General features: G+C 40.7%; 1 protein-coding gene across 3 annotated transcripts in view; it reads right to left on the reverse strand.

The window, feature by feature from the left end:
• Nucleotides 1-9510: 9510 nt before the first annotated feature.
• Nucleotides 9511-19647, reverse strand: part of LOC121341586 (receptor-type tyrosine-protein phosphatase eta-like) — a 69916-nt gene continuing 59779 nt past the window's right edge. For 2 of the 3 annotated variants that reach the window (XM_041415245.1, XM_041415243.1), the window contains exons 11-23: nt 18470-18680; nt 18204-18319; nt 17556-17643; nt 16244-16285; nt 15411-15419; nt 15229-15316; nt 14056-14146; nt 13177-13247; nt 12891-13025; nt 12348-12467; nt 11843-12003; nt 11237-11372; nt 9511-10155 (exon numbers count right to left, since the gene is read on the reverse strand). In XM_041415245.1, the coding sequence (XP_041271179.1) occupies nt 9997-10155; nt 11237-11372; nt 11843-12003; nt 12348-12467; nt 12891-13025; nt 13177-13247; nt 14056-14146; nt 15229-15316; nt 15411-15419; nt 16244-16285; nt 17556-17643; nt 18204-18319; nt 18470-18680 (1427 nt within the window). In that variant the 3' untranslated portion in view covers nt 9511-9996. The remainder of the gene's footprint in view (nt 10156-11236; nt 11373-11842; nt 12004-12347; nt 12468-12890; nt 13026-13176; nt 13248-14055; nt 14147-15228; nt 15317-15410; nt 15420-16243; nt 16286-17555; nt 17644-18203; nt 18320-18469; nt 18681-19647) is intronic. The other variant, XM_041415244.1, reaches the window with a different exon arrangement.

The following is a 19647-nucleotide window of genomic DNA, read 5'->3' on the forward strand; positions in this document are numbered from 1 at the left end:
TTTCCTACATGCAAAAATCAAGCTCTTTGTTCTGAAACCACACAGCTTTCATCTGCTGCCAAAGGGGAATCCATCTGGGTGCCGTAACTTCCACCCTTTGAAATGAGTCCTCCCCACACCCACTAGCAGACAGGAGGCCTGTGGCCACAATTCAGGATGCCTGCCTGGTTTTGGTTTACCAGGCAAGCAGGGAGGATGGGAGAGAGCAGGCATTCTCATCCTAGTCACAAATCCTTCCTCAAAGATAAACCTCACAGGATGAGGGAATTTTCCCAGGTGTAGCCCAACCCTAATTACCACTGTCCTTTCCATTGGCTTTCCACCTTTGCTGCGAATTTAGTTGGGCAAAAAGATGGCATTTTATTTAACTGTAGGAGTTGTTTTGGGTTTTTCCATCCCTTAGAGCACTGTGGAATTGGTTTCCTGTGTTGTGGCTCTGCTTGCTACAGAGAGCCTGGGGCTGCTGCTGGGGACTGGACCATGATGGAGATAAAGCCTTTGCAAGGCATGACAGAGAAACACTGCTCGCTCTGTCCATTGCAACTTCTTGGGCTGGCCCCTCTGCTGCTTTTGCATAGCAAAAACCAGATGATAAAGCCAGACACATCCCATGGCAACTGATCAACCCCAAATGTCTCGTCCCCCACCCACAGCCCTTGGCCCCAGCAGGTCCTGCTTGTCTGGCCACCCTCACACCTGCTGCCTGTACCTCAGACCTCCACCTTCTCTTTCAGTTTCATTATTGAGGCTATTTCTTGCTGTAATTAGTCATTGATTCCCCCATATGTGAACACTGAGGCATCCTGAGACTGTCACTTCAAAGGGCTTTTGTCACCAATAATTGAAGCATCTCCACCCAAGCAGACTGTGCTTTTGATCAAGGAAAAGCAGTTTGCTCCTGACTGTGGGCCAAGGAAAGCTATAATTTGATCACAGTTACTGGCAGATGTCCTAGTGAGCAGGGGAAACTCACTTTGTTATGCTTAGTAGCTCCTGCCTTTCAATCATGGGAAACCATAATTTGACTATTAGCATGTAAGAATTTTCCTAACACACCAGCAAAGTTAAAAGGCCACTGTCAGCTTGGAACATAACGCCTTTCCTATGGAGGCTGATGGGAGGCTTCACACTAATCTCTCCTGCTGTTTGCCTATCACTTTTTGGTACAGTCACAGGTTATTGAAATGTTAGATTTTTTTGCAATAGAAGTATTTAACTCTGCAGTATTCACTTTTCCCTTTTCTGTTGTGTGAAACAAGAAGCAGCACCTGGAAGTATTTAACTCTGCAGAAATTATTCACTTTTCCCTTTTCTGTTGTGTGAAACAAGAAGCAGCACCTAATCTTCACTTCTGCAAATATTTGCAGTATACACCTGCAATGAAAAACACAGGTTTTCCCCACCACATCCTCTCAGCAGAGCAAGAGTGCTTTCTGCTTCCCCCAGGCTTGGGAAAGCAATTCATCCCCACAAGCCAGCTGCTAGCGAAGGCATCAGTTCATTTTGCAAAATCTTTTTGGGGTATTTCAAAGATGATTGTCTTTGTTAATGATAGCAACATTGAATCGCCTACAAAGCCCTCTGATTTTATTCCTACTCCACCCATTTTGCTGAAAGGAACTACTGAGCTGTTTGCAAAACTGCCTTCAAATGTCTCCTAAAAATTTTGTATCTAAGAAGTCTGAAAAATGGTAGACAATTGCAAATGCTGCTCATTAAAATGACCATGGTCACCACACTGCTGTCTCGTGCCTCAGCTGCTGGTTGTGTTTATCTCCTGCCTCTGGCCATATCATAGATTGCAAACTAATCAGGAAATGGCCGTTCCCTCCTTGGCAGCTGTGTCCTCAGCCCAGAGGAAGCAGCCACCTGAGTCCTCCAGACCCATGCTGCTTTTTCTGAAATAAACTAAACAGCAAAGTCCTTGGAAGCTGAAATGTCTGCTGAGTGAAAGCTCAAACCCAAGAAAAACTGCAGTGTTGTGGTTTTTTTCTGGGTGCAGAAAGCAGTCTCTGCAGACTGTGATGCTGCTGGTTGTGTTTTCCCAGAGATTCTGGCTCTACCTTGTAAAGGCATTTACAACATATTGATCACTTCATGTAGTAAATTGCAACTACAACAATGTTTCATCTGGAACCAATTGACCGTAGTTCATAGACTAATACATCCATGTACTACTAATATCATTTAATGCCAATGACTTGGAGAGAGCTTTAAGGTAATAACATTGTGCCTTCAGGCTAACTTAGAAAATCTCATTGCAATAGAATGATGTAACCAGAGGGAAAAAAAAAAAAAATTAAAACAAGAAGTAAAAAGATATCTAATTTCTGCCTGTGAAATGGAAAGTGGATAACCTAAATATATGTGATGGATGGCTCAGTGCAATTCTCCCCAGAAAAGAGCATATACTTTCTACAGCTCTTTAGAATAAGATCCTAACTCAAATCTATAAATCAGATAAGAGAATACTGAGTAAAAAATACATCTTGAAATAGGTCAACAAATAAATACTCAAATCTACATATAGGAGAGCTGTTGGGGTTAGGGGAATTTGCCTTCAGTTCTAAGTGGCTCACAATACCATCTGCAGAAAGTTTAAAAGGATGTTACTGATTGACATCCATATACATTCAGATTACAAATTCTCTATCCCATCCTTTTCTGTGTGCTTAATATTGCTAAAAGAAAAGAAAGAAAAAGAAAAAAAAAAGAAGAAAAAAAAGTAAGCTTAGTTTACCAAACCCTGTGCAAACTGCCTGCTCTGTCTATGCCTACATTCCCTCTGTTATCTGACTTGCAAGAATAGGGGAGGACAGAGAAGGTCATGTTTCACATGTGACAGGAGCTAGAGCTTTCTTCAGATTTCTCAGTATTTCAGTCCCTTTCACTAAAAAACACATTTTAAGAAACAAACATGGACTATTTCCCTAAATCCTGATTGAAACAGCCATGTTCATCTTTACCTTCAATTGTTTTAAAAATATATCCAATTGGTGAATAAATAAAACAAAGAAATTCTCAAGAAATATTTTTTTCAGGTGTTCAAATCTTTCTTTAGGGGCATTTTTTAAAGGCAACACTTCCTAAAATTAAAAAAAAAAAAAGCTCATTTTCAAAACACCAAGTAGCAACATCAAGTGTCTTAACAGAAATGACATGACTGGTACTCAAGTGACACCAGTAGCTGGACACAAAAAAAAAATATCTATGAAATGTATTTTCTGGCATCTCAGTCATTTTTTAGGAGATCTTCATGCAGAGGAAAACCAATTCAGTAGCTTTAGACATGGCTTATAATTAAATTACAACAAGTTTAAAGGTTTGACTGATCCACACTGGTCACAAATTTTTCTCTGTATTTTGGTGAGTGGCCTGCAGAGCCCAGCTTTCATTCAGCACGTGACAGCTAGTCCTGTCACCCTCAGCATCACTCAGGCCAGGAGGCAGCATCTGAGAGCTGTTCAGCTCAGCCAAATCCTACTCAGAGCAGACCATCCACAGCACTGGTGCTGATACACGAGCACGGGAAGTTCTGATGTGAAATGTTATTTCCAGGTTTGATTTATTCCTTGCTCAAAGGCTAAAGGATTTGTAAGCAGCTAGGCAGTTGCAGATAGATCCAGAAGATTTAGAGCTCTCTCACCTATTTCCATTATTGCCTTGTTTGTAAAAAATGGATCTATCACTAGAGCTTTATATTGAAATCTCACCATATTTCAAATGGGAGACAGAGGAAGCCAAAGTAACTCAGCAGATGTTGCCAGATGCTTTAAAAGCTACATTTAAAGTCTCCCCAAGGATCTGTGTAAAAAAAAAAGGCAGGAAAAAGTCACGTTCAGCGTTACACACACACACACACACAAACAGATCCATTAAATGAAACAGCCTTTTAACTGTTATTCATATTGAGTAGTATGAGCAAGCACGTCATTGTTTGCTGTCTTTATTGATGTATCTGCACTGTGTTCAGCAATCCCATAAATCTGTTATTGCTGCGAACAGCTGTGGAGCACACTGATAAGCTGGGAAATGAGCACACAGCTGGTAATGCTGAGTAACCAGCTCCAGGCTGGTACCAACCAGAGCCCTTACACCTTGGAATACACACACCATCAGGAAGTGCCTAGGTATCAGCAACACTGAAGCGTGAGAGCACTTCCTGAGGTAGCAGAGGATTATTTGGCATTATTAGGCTATTACTGAGTTTAGGAGTTTCTGAAAAAAAGGCCACCTAATCAGATGTACAACACTCATACATATCCCTGCGGAGCAGGCAGACAGCTAAACACAGACACAGCGACCTGGGCTTAACCAGTGACCTGGGCCAGGGCAAGGCAGGGGAAACAGCACAAGGAGTGGAGGGAGGTTATCAGAATCTGGGAAGGAAGTGAAAAAGGAGCAGCTTGGCAGGGAAAGCTTTCCTTGGAAAGACCAGTGGTATCATGTGCCATCTGGAGGCTTAAACCAGAAGTGAACAGGATATATTTCCCTTCTGGAGTTACAACAATCACCTTTTAGGTAGATACGTACCTTAATCAGAGCTGACATTAGACCATTATCAAAAAGCCTGTTGTCCTTCTGACAGCATATTCCCGACCCTGGAAGCATCACATCAAAAATCTGCTAAACAAAAAAATAAAACAAGTGTAGAAATCCCTTAGAGAGGATCCTTGATTTCCTGTCCATTCTGCCCTGAGGTGAAACAAGGGCAACAACCTGGCACTGTATGTGAAGAGCACTCTGTCCCTCACACACAGCACACAGCTCTTGTGTGTCCCTAGAAATCCTGTCAGCATTACTAATATACCAGGAATGTCCATGAGACATCAGCACTACACTTGGAACATTGCTCCAAACAATCTGGCTTTTCTCTGATTACTTGGAAAGTTGGAGATAAAATGTGAATTCAAGTAATCAGTTGGGATCAAACTAGACACTTTCCTCAGGGATAATTTGCTAGCTTTGCTTCTGGCTGTCAGAAAATTATGTATATCAATTCAAAACGTAATAAACCCAGGGAAAGCAACTTGAATGAATAAATGGGATTCTGCTAACAGGGAAGAAGAAGAACAGGCCTGGATTTGTGATGTTCTTCTTCAGATCTAAGAAATAGCTTGAGAAGGGCTCCCAGCTTCTCCCCTACGCGAGATGTACTAACAGCTCCTTCCCTTCAGCCAACAATGCTGGCAGGAAGCAGCTCCTCCTGGTGCTTCCAACTCAGGTTTTCTGCTTCATTTGCTTCCTCCTCCCTCACAGGCAGGAGGCTGGCACAGGCAAGGGGTTTGCCAAGTCCAAGGGTAGCAAACATGGAATGAAACACAAGATTGGAGAGAGGCACTGTTTGGTGCCAAAATCAAAAACACTTCTGCAAAGTGCTGAAAACGGAACAGTTTGCAGGCAGAGGTTTTTCAACACCACAAGGTCTTACATGAGGAGCTGAAAGGGACTGCCTGAAGCAGTGCCACAGTAAAAGAAGAAAGTACAGTAACTTCTCTGATGACTACAGGAAGTGAAGAACACTGTACCTGCCCACCTCAGAAGCAAGTAGACTGTTAAATCTTTTCTTGCCCCTCATTCCAGCCCCTTGACCACAGTGATTGCATCTGCATTTTTAAATTAGTTTTTTCCCAGAAGACCCAGGAACTGTTAAGACCTTGGCTTTTTCTTTTTGCTTCAGAGTAGCACACTGTGCAAAGATTTCACGTAGGTTTCCCTCCCAAGCTTCCAAAAACATACCCACATGTTCATCTCCAAACTCCATCTGCTGCCTGATAAACACCCAGCCAGGAAGGGCATGCATGGGCAGCATCAATACATCCCATTTATCAAGCCAAGAACAGGACAGAAACATTTTACATCCTCTCCTCTCTGACCTGTATCTCTTTAATCTCCAAGGCAGTAAAACTAACACATGACAAGACCAGGTACAAACTCATTTCCAGATATTCAGTTCAGCTTTAGCCACATGAACAGACTAAGGCTCCAAATGGCAGCCAGAACAGCTGGCTTTCCTGAAGTTCTAATAGCACAAGGGTAGGACCAGGATGACGTGGCTGGCCCATGATCCCAGTGAACAATGACAAGACAATCACATTTGGCTTTTCCCATCTCACCATGCAGTCATTTCAGAAAACACAGCTGTTGCCACAGAAGATCAAAAAATGTTAGTTTAGTGTAAGCACCCTGTGATGAACTGGAGAGCTGCTGAGTGCAAGCATCACCCTCCAGGCATGTGATCCTCCTCAGGAGTGATTCAGATGGCAGCCAGGAATGGCAACTAAGAATTTTGGGAGAAAGACGCTTAACTGAGATAATTTTCTATGCAACTACAGACAGGTGGTCTGTAATCCAGCAACCAACTATTGCATCACAAAGCTATTCCTGCATCCCCTTCGATCACCATCTCCAGACAATGTGATTTCTTCAAGAGATTAAATAGTCCTCACTCTTGTTTCTCTGGAAGCAGTCAAGTCTTAGAAACACTGCTCCTCCCCAAGGCTATTTAGTGAATGGAAATCTTTGATGGACCTTAGATGATGGTCCTGTTTCCTTACCTTTCCTTATCAAGCTCTTCCTTTAGAGAAGCTACCAACTGCCAGGACACATTAACATCAGACCCAGGGCCTCCCAGGGAAGACTGAATGATGGATTAATACTGTCCCAAGGAGCTCCAGTGACTGCAGTACACAACTGACTCAAGTGTCACCTCAGAGGATGGGAGCCCACTTTCCATTTATAAAGCCCTTCTAAATGAAATAGGTATTTTAGCAAATGAATTTGATTCAAAGAGAATCCCAACAAAGGAAAAAGAAGACCAAAAGTGCTCTAGGATGATGCTTTTTAATTGTTATTTTCATATTTTTAAGAACAAATCAAACCATTAAAAATATTACAGACATGTACTGAAATTTCCTGTACAACAAATATGAAAACATAAAATTTGTACATCATTTCAAGATATTCAACAGTCACTTATTTGAAACACATCAACTTTTCCCTTCTTAAGCAGGCCCCAAGTGGGAAGAAAGAGTTAAACAGAAATGCAAGAGATGCAATTGTCCCACAGTGGAGCTTTCAGTGGACAGCTTTAAATAAGCAACAGTGAGAGAAAACACTGACCAAAGAGACAGATCTCAGCAACTATAACACAGAGAACATCAGAGGGCAGGGAGAAAACATTTGCAGGAATTCAAGTCATCTTGAGCAAGACAGATCCACAAGGTAGTGGAGCATTACCTGTAGTCCTTTTCCTGCAGAGACATCCTCTAAGGAATGTCCTACTTATTCACACTGACACTACACCAAACTTTATGTTTGCAACAGCTTAAGCCTTACCAACTTTTTCCACCCGTACACAGAATCAAAAGGTCATTTATGCCAACTTTCAGTCTCTTCTCACAATGTGTCAGTTTTGGAAAAACACCTGCATACAGTTCTTTAAAAATGGATGCTCATTAGTGAGAATTTGATGCCTGCTTCCAACACCAAAACAATGGGACAGATCCATCTGTTTTCTGCAAGAGGATCTGGGCAGTAGTTAGGCAGAAACACATACTGTCCTAGCTCATGTTCTCTGATGTTCTGCTGCAACAGAATAGAAACAACATGATCTAGCATGGAAGACTCATCTCCCTCTCCTCTAAGCTACACAAAACAAGGGCCTTCTGAAGCGAAAGAACACTTGCCACCCTAAGGCAGCAAGTTCTTGGGAGACCTGGAATAACAAATACTGGCTCTGTGCTCTGCACAGATGTGCAGTAATTAAAAGAATAAGAGAGAAAGAAAATAACATGACTGGAAAGGGCAGACTTTCCTCCCTCCCAGTTCTTTTGGAATGGTTCTGTTTGGTGCAAGTGGTTTATCTTTGTCATCTGACAGCAGCTTGGGAAGAATGCAAATGAGAGATCCACTTTGTGGGCTGCCAGTTTGGATGGAGCTGGGCAGGATGAGGAACCTCAAGATGAGGGTTTTTTAAAATATTTCCAGAGAAAGAGGAACAAAATTATATTCAAGAACCCACAAGTGGCTGCTACAAAAAAAATAAAAAACCAAACCAAACAAACAACAAAACCAAACCCCAAAACCTAACAACCAAAAGTGCACTGTGGTTTGTCCTCCAGTTTTGCTCACACAGCACACCACAGTTTCACACCAGGTTGTAAAAAATTCCTCAGGATATTTGTAAAGTTACAGTTGTGCACCAGGAATTCCTATGTTCTCCTTCAGCTGACATTGGATCCTGTAAGGTTGCCAGGTTCCACTGTAAAGCCACATATACTCCTAGCATCTGTAGCTTTTTCTAACAATTCTACTAAAACAAAGAAAAACCCCCAAAATAATGACAACAAAAAAGCAGCAGAATTCCAGGGACTCTGGTTATTAAACCTTCATAAGATTTTTTCCCTGCTTTATAGCTATTCTATAGCATTATTCATAAACTTCATATTCATCTACAATGCAACCAGTGCAACGATCCAAAGACGAAAAAACACACCTTCTCCCCATCCCACGCTACCTAAGTCCTTCATTGGTAATGCCTTCCTAAGTCTAACAGTTATGTACCAGCAAAATAAATCCAATCTGATCCTTGACTTGTGAAATCAGCAAACCGGGGATTTCTGCTTGTTCCTTCAATTTCTAAAAGGACCAGTCAAAACAAAAGCAGCAGTATATTGCAAATAATCACAAAACAATTACACTGGATCAGTGAGATGCAGGCAGGTAAGATGTGTCTCAGTTTTGAATGGCTAAAACAACCAAGAAATTTGTCTTGACAGCAGAATTTTGTGCAATGTCTTTTGGTAGAAAAGTAAAGCCAGTCGATCCGTTTGGGAGTGCTTGAACACTTGGAACCTTAGTTTCAGCATTTTCACAGATTTATATATTTGAGGAAAAACAACAACAATGATAAAAAGACACCAACCTGAGAAAAACTCTATTAGAGTGAGCATTATTCAGTAAATCATATATTGCACCTTTAAATAAATCATTATAAATTGTATAAAAACAGGAATATCAGGCAGGAACAGGGAGGAGCTATTCTGTCCTTCATCCACACGCCCACACACCCCCCGCACACACATTCACAGATTCACTTGCTCTGTTTTTATCTACAGTTAAAGCTCGGAGTGACAGACCACACTCCTTTTCCTCTGGCAGAGGCACCAAAACATTAAGGCAGGGGATATTTGTGATGAAATGCAAAAACAAAGCTCACCTCCAAACTTCTGGAGAGTCCTGCCAACAGTGCAACTACAGTTAAGTTTGACATAAGCCTTATTTAAAAATCTGTGTTCTCATTAAGAGTTTCAGTACAAAAATAGAATCTCTGCTGTTTTTTTTTTCTAGAGTAGCAACTAGAAAAGGCACAATTTCCAAGTATGAATGTCCATTTGAAGGAGCCATTTGTACTCCTTTTTAAATAAAAAGGAACACAAAAAAAAAAAAAATAGATCACAGAGGCACATATCTATTAACTAAGTTAAATAAAAAGGAACACAGAAAAAAAAATAGATCACAGAGGCACATATCTATTAACTAAGTAACCAGATACAGTAGATAAAATATGTTCCTGAAACTTATAATTAAATATATTAAAACAACCCATCAGCCTGGTGTCTGTAAATGAAATCATATAAAATTGTAATAAAAAGCTTGTGTTATTATTTTAATATTTAAACTCTAGTTCACTGTTCATACTGCAAATGCTATTTCACCTATCAGTACTGTTACATTCCCAAGAAAAAACAAGATTCCTCTGTTAACTTTAAAAAGTTTTGCTTGGGTTTTGTTGTTTGGGTTTTTTTAACATGAGTCTGCAGCTCCTGCCAGTGTTGTGTTTTTCCTCCTGTAGATCACACCTTTGAATGCAGACAGAACTGGAGAAGCCAGACATGAAACACTGCACACAATCCCAGAAAACACGAGTCGGACACCTCCTTCTCCTATGGGCAGGTAACATCTCCTGGATGGAGGCACTGGGTTCCTTCTGGACTATGCATGGTAGCCATTGGCCTTCCCAAAGGCTGGCCCAGGTGTGAAGTTTTCATAGATTGCCATTGCTGTCACGTTTTGGTAGATAAGGTCCGTTTTCCTCTCCCTCTGGGATTTAATGATGTCCATGACACACTGGTTTAGGAAGACGTACTGGTCCTGATGGGAGAAAGGGAGACAGAAATACATTTCTAAAAAATACCTGATTTTGGAAGTAATTCTGCTTCTAAATATAAGTTGGGCACTGCACTGAGTGTTATCACAGTGCTTGTTTTAGAACATATATATATAGCGTAGGCACAGAGTTTGTGGTAATTAGGAGTGGAGCTGCTGCGAGCTTCATCCCCAACAGGCTACAGCTGTGAAAAGCAGGTGAACAGCATTGAAAGCAATGAGACATGGAGTGCTGAGCTGTTACTGACCAGTCACCAAAGGGATCAGAACAGAGGGCACACAGGTGCAATGCATGAACATGAGGGGTATAAAAGGCTAGGCTAAAGAACAAGAAGGGCAGATACTTGCAGCCTTCTGAAGTGGTCTGGTGTTACTCTGTATGGGTTCTGAAATTGTATGGTGATACTCTGTGTATCATGGCCATCTCGACTGTGACATATGCTGTGACATATAGTTTATAAAAAACAGTGCTGGAAAGGACCTCATGATGTCATCTGATCAATGCCATCCCCTCCCCCCCCACATAAAAAAAAATTAGGATCCAGTTTTGCTGTCTAGACCTAGGATCTGTCGTGCCTAACACTTAGGATACTAAGACTTTCATGATGGAGACTTTACAGCGTTTTTCAAATCAGCTTGAGTTAGTCCATACACCTTTCTGGATCAAAGTGGTAATTTCTGTAGGAGTACTTGTATTCCTGCAGGACACAAAAGCAAAGATGCCACCAAGACCATTTGACTCCAGATAATTCTGGCTCACAACTAAAGGATAACCCTGCCCCCCCCTCCATGGGTAAAACTAGCCTGCAAAAAAGTCTGCTTCAGGATTTGATTCCTTCCAGCTGCAAATGCCAGTCCTACAAAGTATTCTGTAAAGACATTGCTTGGGTGTACTACAGTCCCTGGCTGCAACTACTTTTGTGGAGAAGAGATGAGGCAGGAAGCAGAGAAGGTAAATGAAGAGCAGTTGTAACTCCTTAGTATCTTCTTGTCCCGTAACTCAGAGCTACATCTGGAGGATTATGCACAGCTGAGAAAGGTGCTGCTGGATGGGAGAGAGCCTCACCTCAGTCTGCACCATGAGGGGTCGGTGCATGCGGAGGTCGTACACCACTCCGTACACGTCCACGGTGTTCTCCATCTCCATCTGCTGGATCAGGCGGTCGATGGCGATGAACGTCCCCGTCCTCCCGACGCCAGCGCTGCAAGGACACAGACAGGCTGTTTGTGCTTCCTCCCAACCACCTGCTCACTGCTGGCCTGACAAAAAGCCAGGCAAGCCAGGATGATGCCTCCAACTATTTCAGTGGCATGGGTAATAAAAGTCTTGGCAGCACAGGAGGTGTGGCTCTTACCACCACCAAGAGGGGCTTCTCAGCCTTGCTCATGCACAGGATTATATACACAAGCTCTAAAAAGGACGTGTTTTCCAGCTCAGTTTTCCAGGTTAGGAGAGATGCTCTGTTCTTACAACATTTTGTATCACTTCCTTTGCTACCTACACAGCACTGTTAGTTTCTGAAGCACCAGGCAAAGGTTTTAGTTTGGTAAAGTGAACAGCTCATGTCCTTACACAGAGAGACTTACTTTGGTTTTAATCCCACTGAAATGGAATTGACTGTAAAAAAAACACAAGACAAAAGTGTGCCTAACAGAAACACCTTCTTCCTACCTGCAGTGCACCAGAGTAGGCGAGTCCACTGGATTCTGGCTGTTGTACTCATGGACAAGGTGCCTGAAGTTGATGAGAAGGTCTGTTGTCTCTGGCACGCCGTGATCCGGCCAGGAGGTGAAATGGAACTGGCGCACTGTGTGGCTCTCGGGGGTGTTGGACTGCAGGAAGAGGAGACATTAAAAAAACTAACAAAAAAGACAAGGAAAACTGGCTTGAGAGGAGTGACAGTTGTGCTTCCTGGCACGTGTACTGGGCCAACCTCCACTTCATCAAAGATGCCTGTTACAACTGCAGTGATTTCAATAATTTTCCAGTTTCCCTCTTCCTTCTGCTGTGGTAGAGAATACTTTGAAATAATTTCCTTGTACTTTACTCCAAGTTCATATCTACTGCATTGTATTTACTGATGGGGCTAATTGTTTAGTCCAGAAGATATTACACGTATCTGCATAAGCACAAGGTTATTTACATGCTAACAACCAACAATAAAGGCAGTCCTCACCTTTTCTACAGTGAAGTCCCTTATTGTCCATTCTGGAAGGACAACTTCTGAGACCATTGTCACAATAATGTCACCATAGCTCTTAGGTTGTTTGTCTGGCCAGTACTGCTCACATTTTGTCTAAGAAGAGAGTTACAAAGTTAGACACGTCACACACAACAATGAAACAACTCACTTTTAAATAACCCACCACCTGAAGCAGGGCTAAAAAGCATGTCACTCTTCTCAAGGCTATTCCAGGGCAAGAGAACATCTACCAAAATAATTCTTTAGAGAGAAGAGAAGAACCCACCCGTAATGACAGTGATTCCACAACCCTCCTGAGACAATCTATGCTGGGAGTCAGGAGATATAAAAATAGGAAAAGCTTAAAAAAAAAAACCCACCAAAATAATTGTGCTTTTTTAAATTTAGAAAAGAGTCTTCCACCAAGAAGATGGTTGTTAAAAGACAGTGGCCAGTCTCCAAACCACTAAGGTAACAACAGAAATTAAAGAGATGCAGCTGCCTTCAAGAGACAATTCAGTATTGATAACAACATACCCGGGCTTGTTCCACGCATTTTGTCAACATAACAATAGAGTAGATACTCTTTTCCCAAATCATTTGCCAGAAGTCTTCTATGGTATTGGGTAATGGACCCTGTGCAGCAATAAATGCCTTCTTTGAATTATAACCCTAAGAAAAAAAACAAAATAAATGTGTATATATACACACACACATATCATCAGTGAGAAATAAAAGCTTCTTTTAAACATCATTATGAGCCCTTATGCCTACATCAGAAAAATACACATTATATTTCATGTCAGCTAATGAAGCAACTTACAGGCATATAGTTTGCGTTAATATAGTCAGCTCCAGAGCTTTGATTTGAAAGTTTAACACGAGAAATATCATCTGCAGAAAGAAAAATGGATAAGACAAATATGAATTTTCTAACTGGAACCTTTCAGAAAAATATTGTTTATCTAATACATGGTTTCTAAACAAAAAGTGTTCAATGTGCATTTTAAGAATATAACCTTAGGAATCAAACAACAGTAGCCTTCAGAAATAGGAGCGGTCAGGATAATCACTCAAGAAACATAGATTATTTTGGGTTTAAACATGGTTAGATATTAAATGTTTAAATATATTATATATTTATATATTTTAATCTAACACAATATTTACTACTGTTTTAATTACTAGAGAAAAAAAATTGTCTCCTGCTGCCACAGCAGCTGATGTTTTTCCTCCAAAGCATCCTTAAGTACCTGTCACTGTTCACTCTTCAATTACTTCTGACTCTCTGCTACATTGGGATGCCCACAGACAGCTTGACAGAGCTTACTCTTACTCGATCTGCAAAGCTGGCCAGCAGGGTCTTAATATTTCTCATAGCTTGCAAATTTATTTGTCTGTGGTTAACTGTTAACCTCTTGTGTCTTCAACCTGGATTGCACATTTCTCACAAATGGAATATTAAAGTTATTTCGTTACGAGAAAGTTCTTTAAAGAAGCTTTCTGAAGAAATATCCTTGAGGGAAGGCTCTTTCAGGTGTGTTTATACAGTGACTTTGGGAAAGCAGCAGCTCAAATTCATTCATTTGGAAAATGATATTTGAAACATCTGGGTACTATTAAAGCTGGATTAGCCAAACCCAACGGCTTTCACTTAAAAACTCAACCAGTACAAGATGCAAACCCAAAGAGAATAACTCACATGGTAAGACGTTGTTGTATCTATTTTTCCCCCTGTTCTCAGGAAGTTCAGCAGCAAATTTGGGCTGATGAACACCAGCAGACTTGAGTTCCTACAATAAAAGCAGGATTCATGAGCACCTGGTTCCGGTTTAGCAGTCATACAGAAATGTGACAAACAGAAAAAGTAGTCCAAACTTGTGTCCTGTGCTGTAAAAGTAGGCATGTTAAACTGGAATAAATGTCAATAAAAATCATCTTGTTACAGAGTGGAAGGGTGACAGTGGCAAATCTTTTAGAGAAGGGATTAATACAGAATATAGGAATAGCAACATGTTTAAAACCCACAGATGGACTTCAAAAGCCTGGAAACAGTTTTGTGGAAACAGACACTGATACTAATTGCAGCTCCTTCTGGCCCCAAGGCAGGGAACTACTGCATAAATTCCACAGACATTACAGGGAGAAAGGAGCAAACACATAATGAACAACTGAAGGAAGCAAAATCTGAGAGGAAGGCAAGGTGGAGCACCAGCCTGTGAAATACAAAGAGACAGAATTTGAAGAAGAAAATCAATTAATAGCTTTACGGAGATGAGAAATGGAATGAGATTCTTTAACAGCAGACATGACAACACAGAATCCTCCCTGACACTTCCTTCCTGTCCTTTGTTCCTTACAGCAAGTGAACTTTAGCATGTTTCATAGAAAAACTCTTAAGGTCAGTAAGCAAATCATAATTGCTGTTTCTCTGACTGAGCTATTCACAGGTGTGGTTTGCAAATCACACCCATGCACTGAAGAAGTCAGTGAGATTAGCAACAGACCTGTCTTGATACGTGTAAGAAAATCCCCAAAACAACCCAAGATGAGAAAACTGAAGTACAGAGAAATTCTGTAATAGGCTAAGTCTGCATATGACTAGGGTCAAAGACGGTCAGAGCTCTGATAAGCAGGCCATACGACAAGCCCACAATCAGAGATAATAATTCAGGGCAGGAAGTATTTATCATGCACTTCAACTAAATTCAGAGCTGTATAAGGGAAGGGAAGGTTATACACACAGCTTAATCATTTCTATAAAAAAGGACCCTTCTTTCTCCTTCAGTAAGCCTTGTGCATGCTCCCTAGGAAAGATGATTTGTCTTTCCAAAAATATTTGTCATGAAGCTCTCTCCCCACTGAGGGCACATACCTCATACTCTTCAGCAAAACCACAGTTGGAGTCAGCTTGCTGCTTCTTAAAGTATGACTCAAAGTTCTCCACTTTAATCATTTTTGATCTAAAATAAGAAAAGCCACATGTCAGCAACTGGTGTTAGGTAAATAAGCCGTGAATTAATTTAGTTAATGTGTTAGAAAGTATGCTTTACTTACTTCTTGATTCTTCAGGAGAGGTGAGGGAAAGAAAAAAAAGCTGATTAGACACATGCAGTTGTATTTTTCATTATGTGAATCTAAGACTGAAAGCATGACTGTTAGTTGCAGCCACAAAACAGTGCATTTACAGGGGACAGGGTATCAAGCATAGCATTTAACTGCTCTGTTAAATCAAGGAGAGAACAGTGCATCCTTCAGGAGAGGAACATCACGCAAGGTGTCAGCCAGCTGCTTACTCCCACTGGATTGACCCCATTCCCTGGTGTATTTTATGCCAATCATCAAGCCTACAGAGGTGGTATTCCATGGGATGTTCTGGCCATGGCTTTCCATCAGCACATAAATTGGTGCCAGAACCAATAACACGATTCAGTTGCAGTGCCTGTGACTTCCAATATATTGTGGTTACTCCCTCCATGGCCAGCTTTTACAATCACAACATTATCTGGATGAATGGCTCAGCACAAAGTCATTAAAAAAATAAAAATTCAGATCACAGAACATATTTTGCCTTTTTGCATTTTATCAACAATTCTGATTGTGCATGAAGTCTGTGTTTCATTCAAACCCTGTTTTTCAAAACCATGTGGAGCATTTGTGTGTCTAATAGTGATTCATGAAGTGAACACTCAAATCCCTGTGGTAGCTCTAGAAGTCTTAATCAACATGATTATTTTTAGTCTGCATGCTGGCATCCTTCAGTTCCATGAGGAATTAATACTTCAACGTTCTCTATAAAACTGCACAGAAAACAAGTATCTGAGTTCTGAGTAATTTTTGCAAATATCACTTGAGCTCAGAAAATACCAGAAGAAAATATATGGACTTACTTAATTGGAGAAAAAGACACTTCAGTATTTCTTTTATCTTTCCTATAAGGTAAAAGAAAACAACACAGATTTACAGTAGAATTCAATGGAATTTATATGAGATTTCCTATCTGTTTCCTTGTGCCCATTGAGAACAATTTCTTTTAAAGTATCTTATTCTGTGAAAAAACCCCCAAACTCCTGAGGCAAACTTTTACACCAGGAATAAAAACAAAAAGAACAAAAACCAAAAGAACTTCACCCTTCTTTTAGTGATGTTGTGCAATGGGACTGCTTCTTTCTGTTGGAACCAGAGTATAAAGCCTGAACACAAAGCACATATTTTGGTGGAAGATGTACAAGTGAGGGATCTGCACCAATAGCTGATACTTTAGGAGGAGAACTGCTGCTAATCCCAGAATCCCTACAGGAAGTGCTCAACAGTGAAGTGTCAGTCATTCAGTGGCAGCTGAATGAAAAGAAATGTTGCTAGCTTTAAAGAAAACTCTTCCCAAGGCTGTACACAGCTATTGGACACAACTGTAAAAATAACAACAGTTACTTAAAGCAACTAAGAAAACTGGACTAAGGGCCCTATGGCTAACTCCACATAAAGGATGGTCAGAAGCAGGAAAAGCCTTTGTGCACTTTTACATCCCAGATGATATGAACAAGGTTAAAAACTGAGACCAGCTGAAACTCATCAGCTTTTATTGTGGAAATTCCACAATAGAAGTTTCACATGACAGGTCATTAAGCAATTAAAAAGAATGACTGATGGATAATTTAAAATCAAACCATCTAAGGTAAAATTACACCCAATTACTTTTTGCACAATAATTTGAGATGTTTGCTCACTTGTGATAGAATGACTTCATCACTATTCATGAATGGTAAGGCACTGGCACAGGTTGCCCAGAGAAGCTGTGGATGCCCCATTTCTGGCAGTGTTCAAGGCCAGACTGGAAAGAAGCTCTGAGCAACCTGGGGCAGTGGGAGGTATCCCTGCCCATGGGCAGGGTGGTTGGAACTGGATGATCTTGAAGGTCCCTTCCAACCCAAGACATTCTATGATTCTATAATTCTATGTTCTATGAATTAAAATTTATTTTGTTTAGCTCTTCTCAACTCATTAGTTTGTAACTATGGGCTTAAACAAAGTTATTAAACAAGTGGTTTGATACTTCAATTCTAATCTGTAACATACAGACAACATTTTAATACAACATATTTTAAAACATCTTGATAGCCATGTATCATGACAGGAGAAAAACCCTGAAGTGAAACACTGGAGCTCCTGAGCACAACCAATGCAACAACAAACACACATTACCTTCTCCTCCTCCAGAATATGAATCCCCCTACAGCGACTACAGCCAAGATAGCCAAGAGGCATCCAATAACCACTCCAGCAATAACACCTGATAAAAGAGAAAAAGTATTACTCATTGTCCTCTTCAGTAACTTCCAACTGAATCAACATCCTACAGCAGAACCTTGCAACTGACTAACCAAGCATGCTTCACTCTACTAAAATATCTTGTCTTTACTGTCCTTTGGCAGTACCAGTATGGAAATCTCATTAAGAATAATAACCAGAGAATGTTAAATTAACATAAAATTGGGATCAAAGCACCAGTATCTGCATTTCAATATACCTGCTTCTAGTTTAACAGTACTGTGAGACCATCAGTTGCTATTTGCCTCTTGTTACTACACAAAAGTCTCACTGTGTCATCCAGTCCCTTTTAGCATGCCATGGCTTTTGACTACTCCTGCAGTGGAATCCTACATGGAAAAAAGGGATTACCTGCAGAACTAGTAAGGTATGAATGTACAGAGCAGTGCCACTGCAAAGCTAGAAACAGTTCATACAGAGAAACCAACGGGTGTTCTGATATTAAGAAACTTGCCATAATTAAGGAATCTCCACACTGTGCATGTGCCAAGCCACCAGTCCTATATTTGACATTAACTATACCTGGATCCTGGGGCAGTAAGACTGGTTCAGAACAGGGTGAAAATGATACGTAACTATCTTCCCCCTCAATTACATCGTCCGTAAAGGTTATATTAGTAAAACCTGCAACACATGCCCTGTTGAAAAGGAAGGAATAAGAAAAAAACAAAACCATGTACATTACAGGGTTTTAACAGCCTTTAACAAGCTCATCTAATGGAAAGATTACAGATCTTCTAGATTTCAACAGCAGAAAACTTAACAAAAGAATGGTTTGAAATAAATACCTGTATGAACGAAGAGGGATCAATGGTCCATTTTCGTAGCCATACATTGTGTTTCCCTTGCCTACATTAATGATGTTTTTATCACTCTGAGAACGGGAAGAATGTGATTCTGACTGCTCTGTTTTTATAACATATGTAACATAAGCAGTTGTTGTCTTCTTCTTGAAATCTCTGTATGTGTTGTTCAATTTAGACTTCAAAGACTCAGAACCTTCAGGAAACAACAAGAACATGGATATAATTCATCCCCTGGTTTTGTAGCAATTGGCACAGTGGCTGAGCTGGTCATATTAACTACAGATGTCATTCCTCCACAAGTAATGCTTGAAATGAAAGGCTGAGAGCTACAGATAATCTCAGAAACCTCTTCTACTGCAGTGCAATCTACTGCACCACCTCTCCCCAGTGTTATTTGTTTTAATTTGCTATTGGTTTTACTTCTAGAGTGTGTAGGAGCTTCTGAATAAAGGTACATGAGTGCGGGAACCAGGCACCCTTGTGGACAGACAGACTTCACCAGCCAAGTCAGCTTTATCCATATGTGTTCTATCCATTCCTGTATGTAGAGAGTAAAATGCAAATGTTGTAGAAAAAAGTCCATCAGTATTTGTGCTACCCAAACAGCATCAGGCCTCACTCAGGGTGACACTAAACTTGACCTGAACTTGTTCCTTGTTCTATCCTACAAGAAGTCTCACACCTCAACTGTAAGAGATGAAAGAAGTAATTTCTGCCTTTCCTTGACATAGACAAGCACTGGACAAAACAATGATGAGAACAATTTCCCCTTCAGAAGGTTAAGAACAGGCTACCACAGTGACCAACAGGACACCATTTGCAGAACAGCACCACTTCACAGTGTCTGTTCTTATAGCAGACAAACCCTAGAACCTTAAGGCAATTATACAGTCGAGGAACATGTAACCTAAGAGGTAATAATAAACTCAACTTAGCAGCTGTCCCAACAACTCAAGAGCAAGCCAACTGACACATTATTCCCAGTGCTGAGGCAGGACAAACAATCTCACTCATTTGACAGAAGTTTGCTCTCTATTGACTGCCTTTACAAAGCTAAAAGGCCCTTCTAAAGGTGGGTATCACACTGAATTCACCTTTAAAAAGGAGAAGCCTTGCAGGAGGCTCTGAAAGGCGGAAAAGCTTTGGTAAGTTTTCTAGAG

The sequence above is a fragment of the Onychostruthus taczanowskii genome, unplaced genomic scaffold (assembly GCF_017590055.1).
Source record: "Onychostruthus taczanowskii isolate IOZ18803 unplaced genomic scaffold, ASM1759005v1 scaffold49, whole genome shotgun sequence".
Taxonomy (NCBI): domain Eukaryota; kingdom Metazoa; phylum Chordata; class Aves; order Passeriformes; family Passeridae; genus Onychostruthus; species Onychostruthus taczanowskii.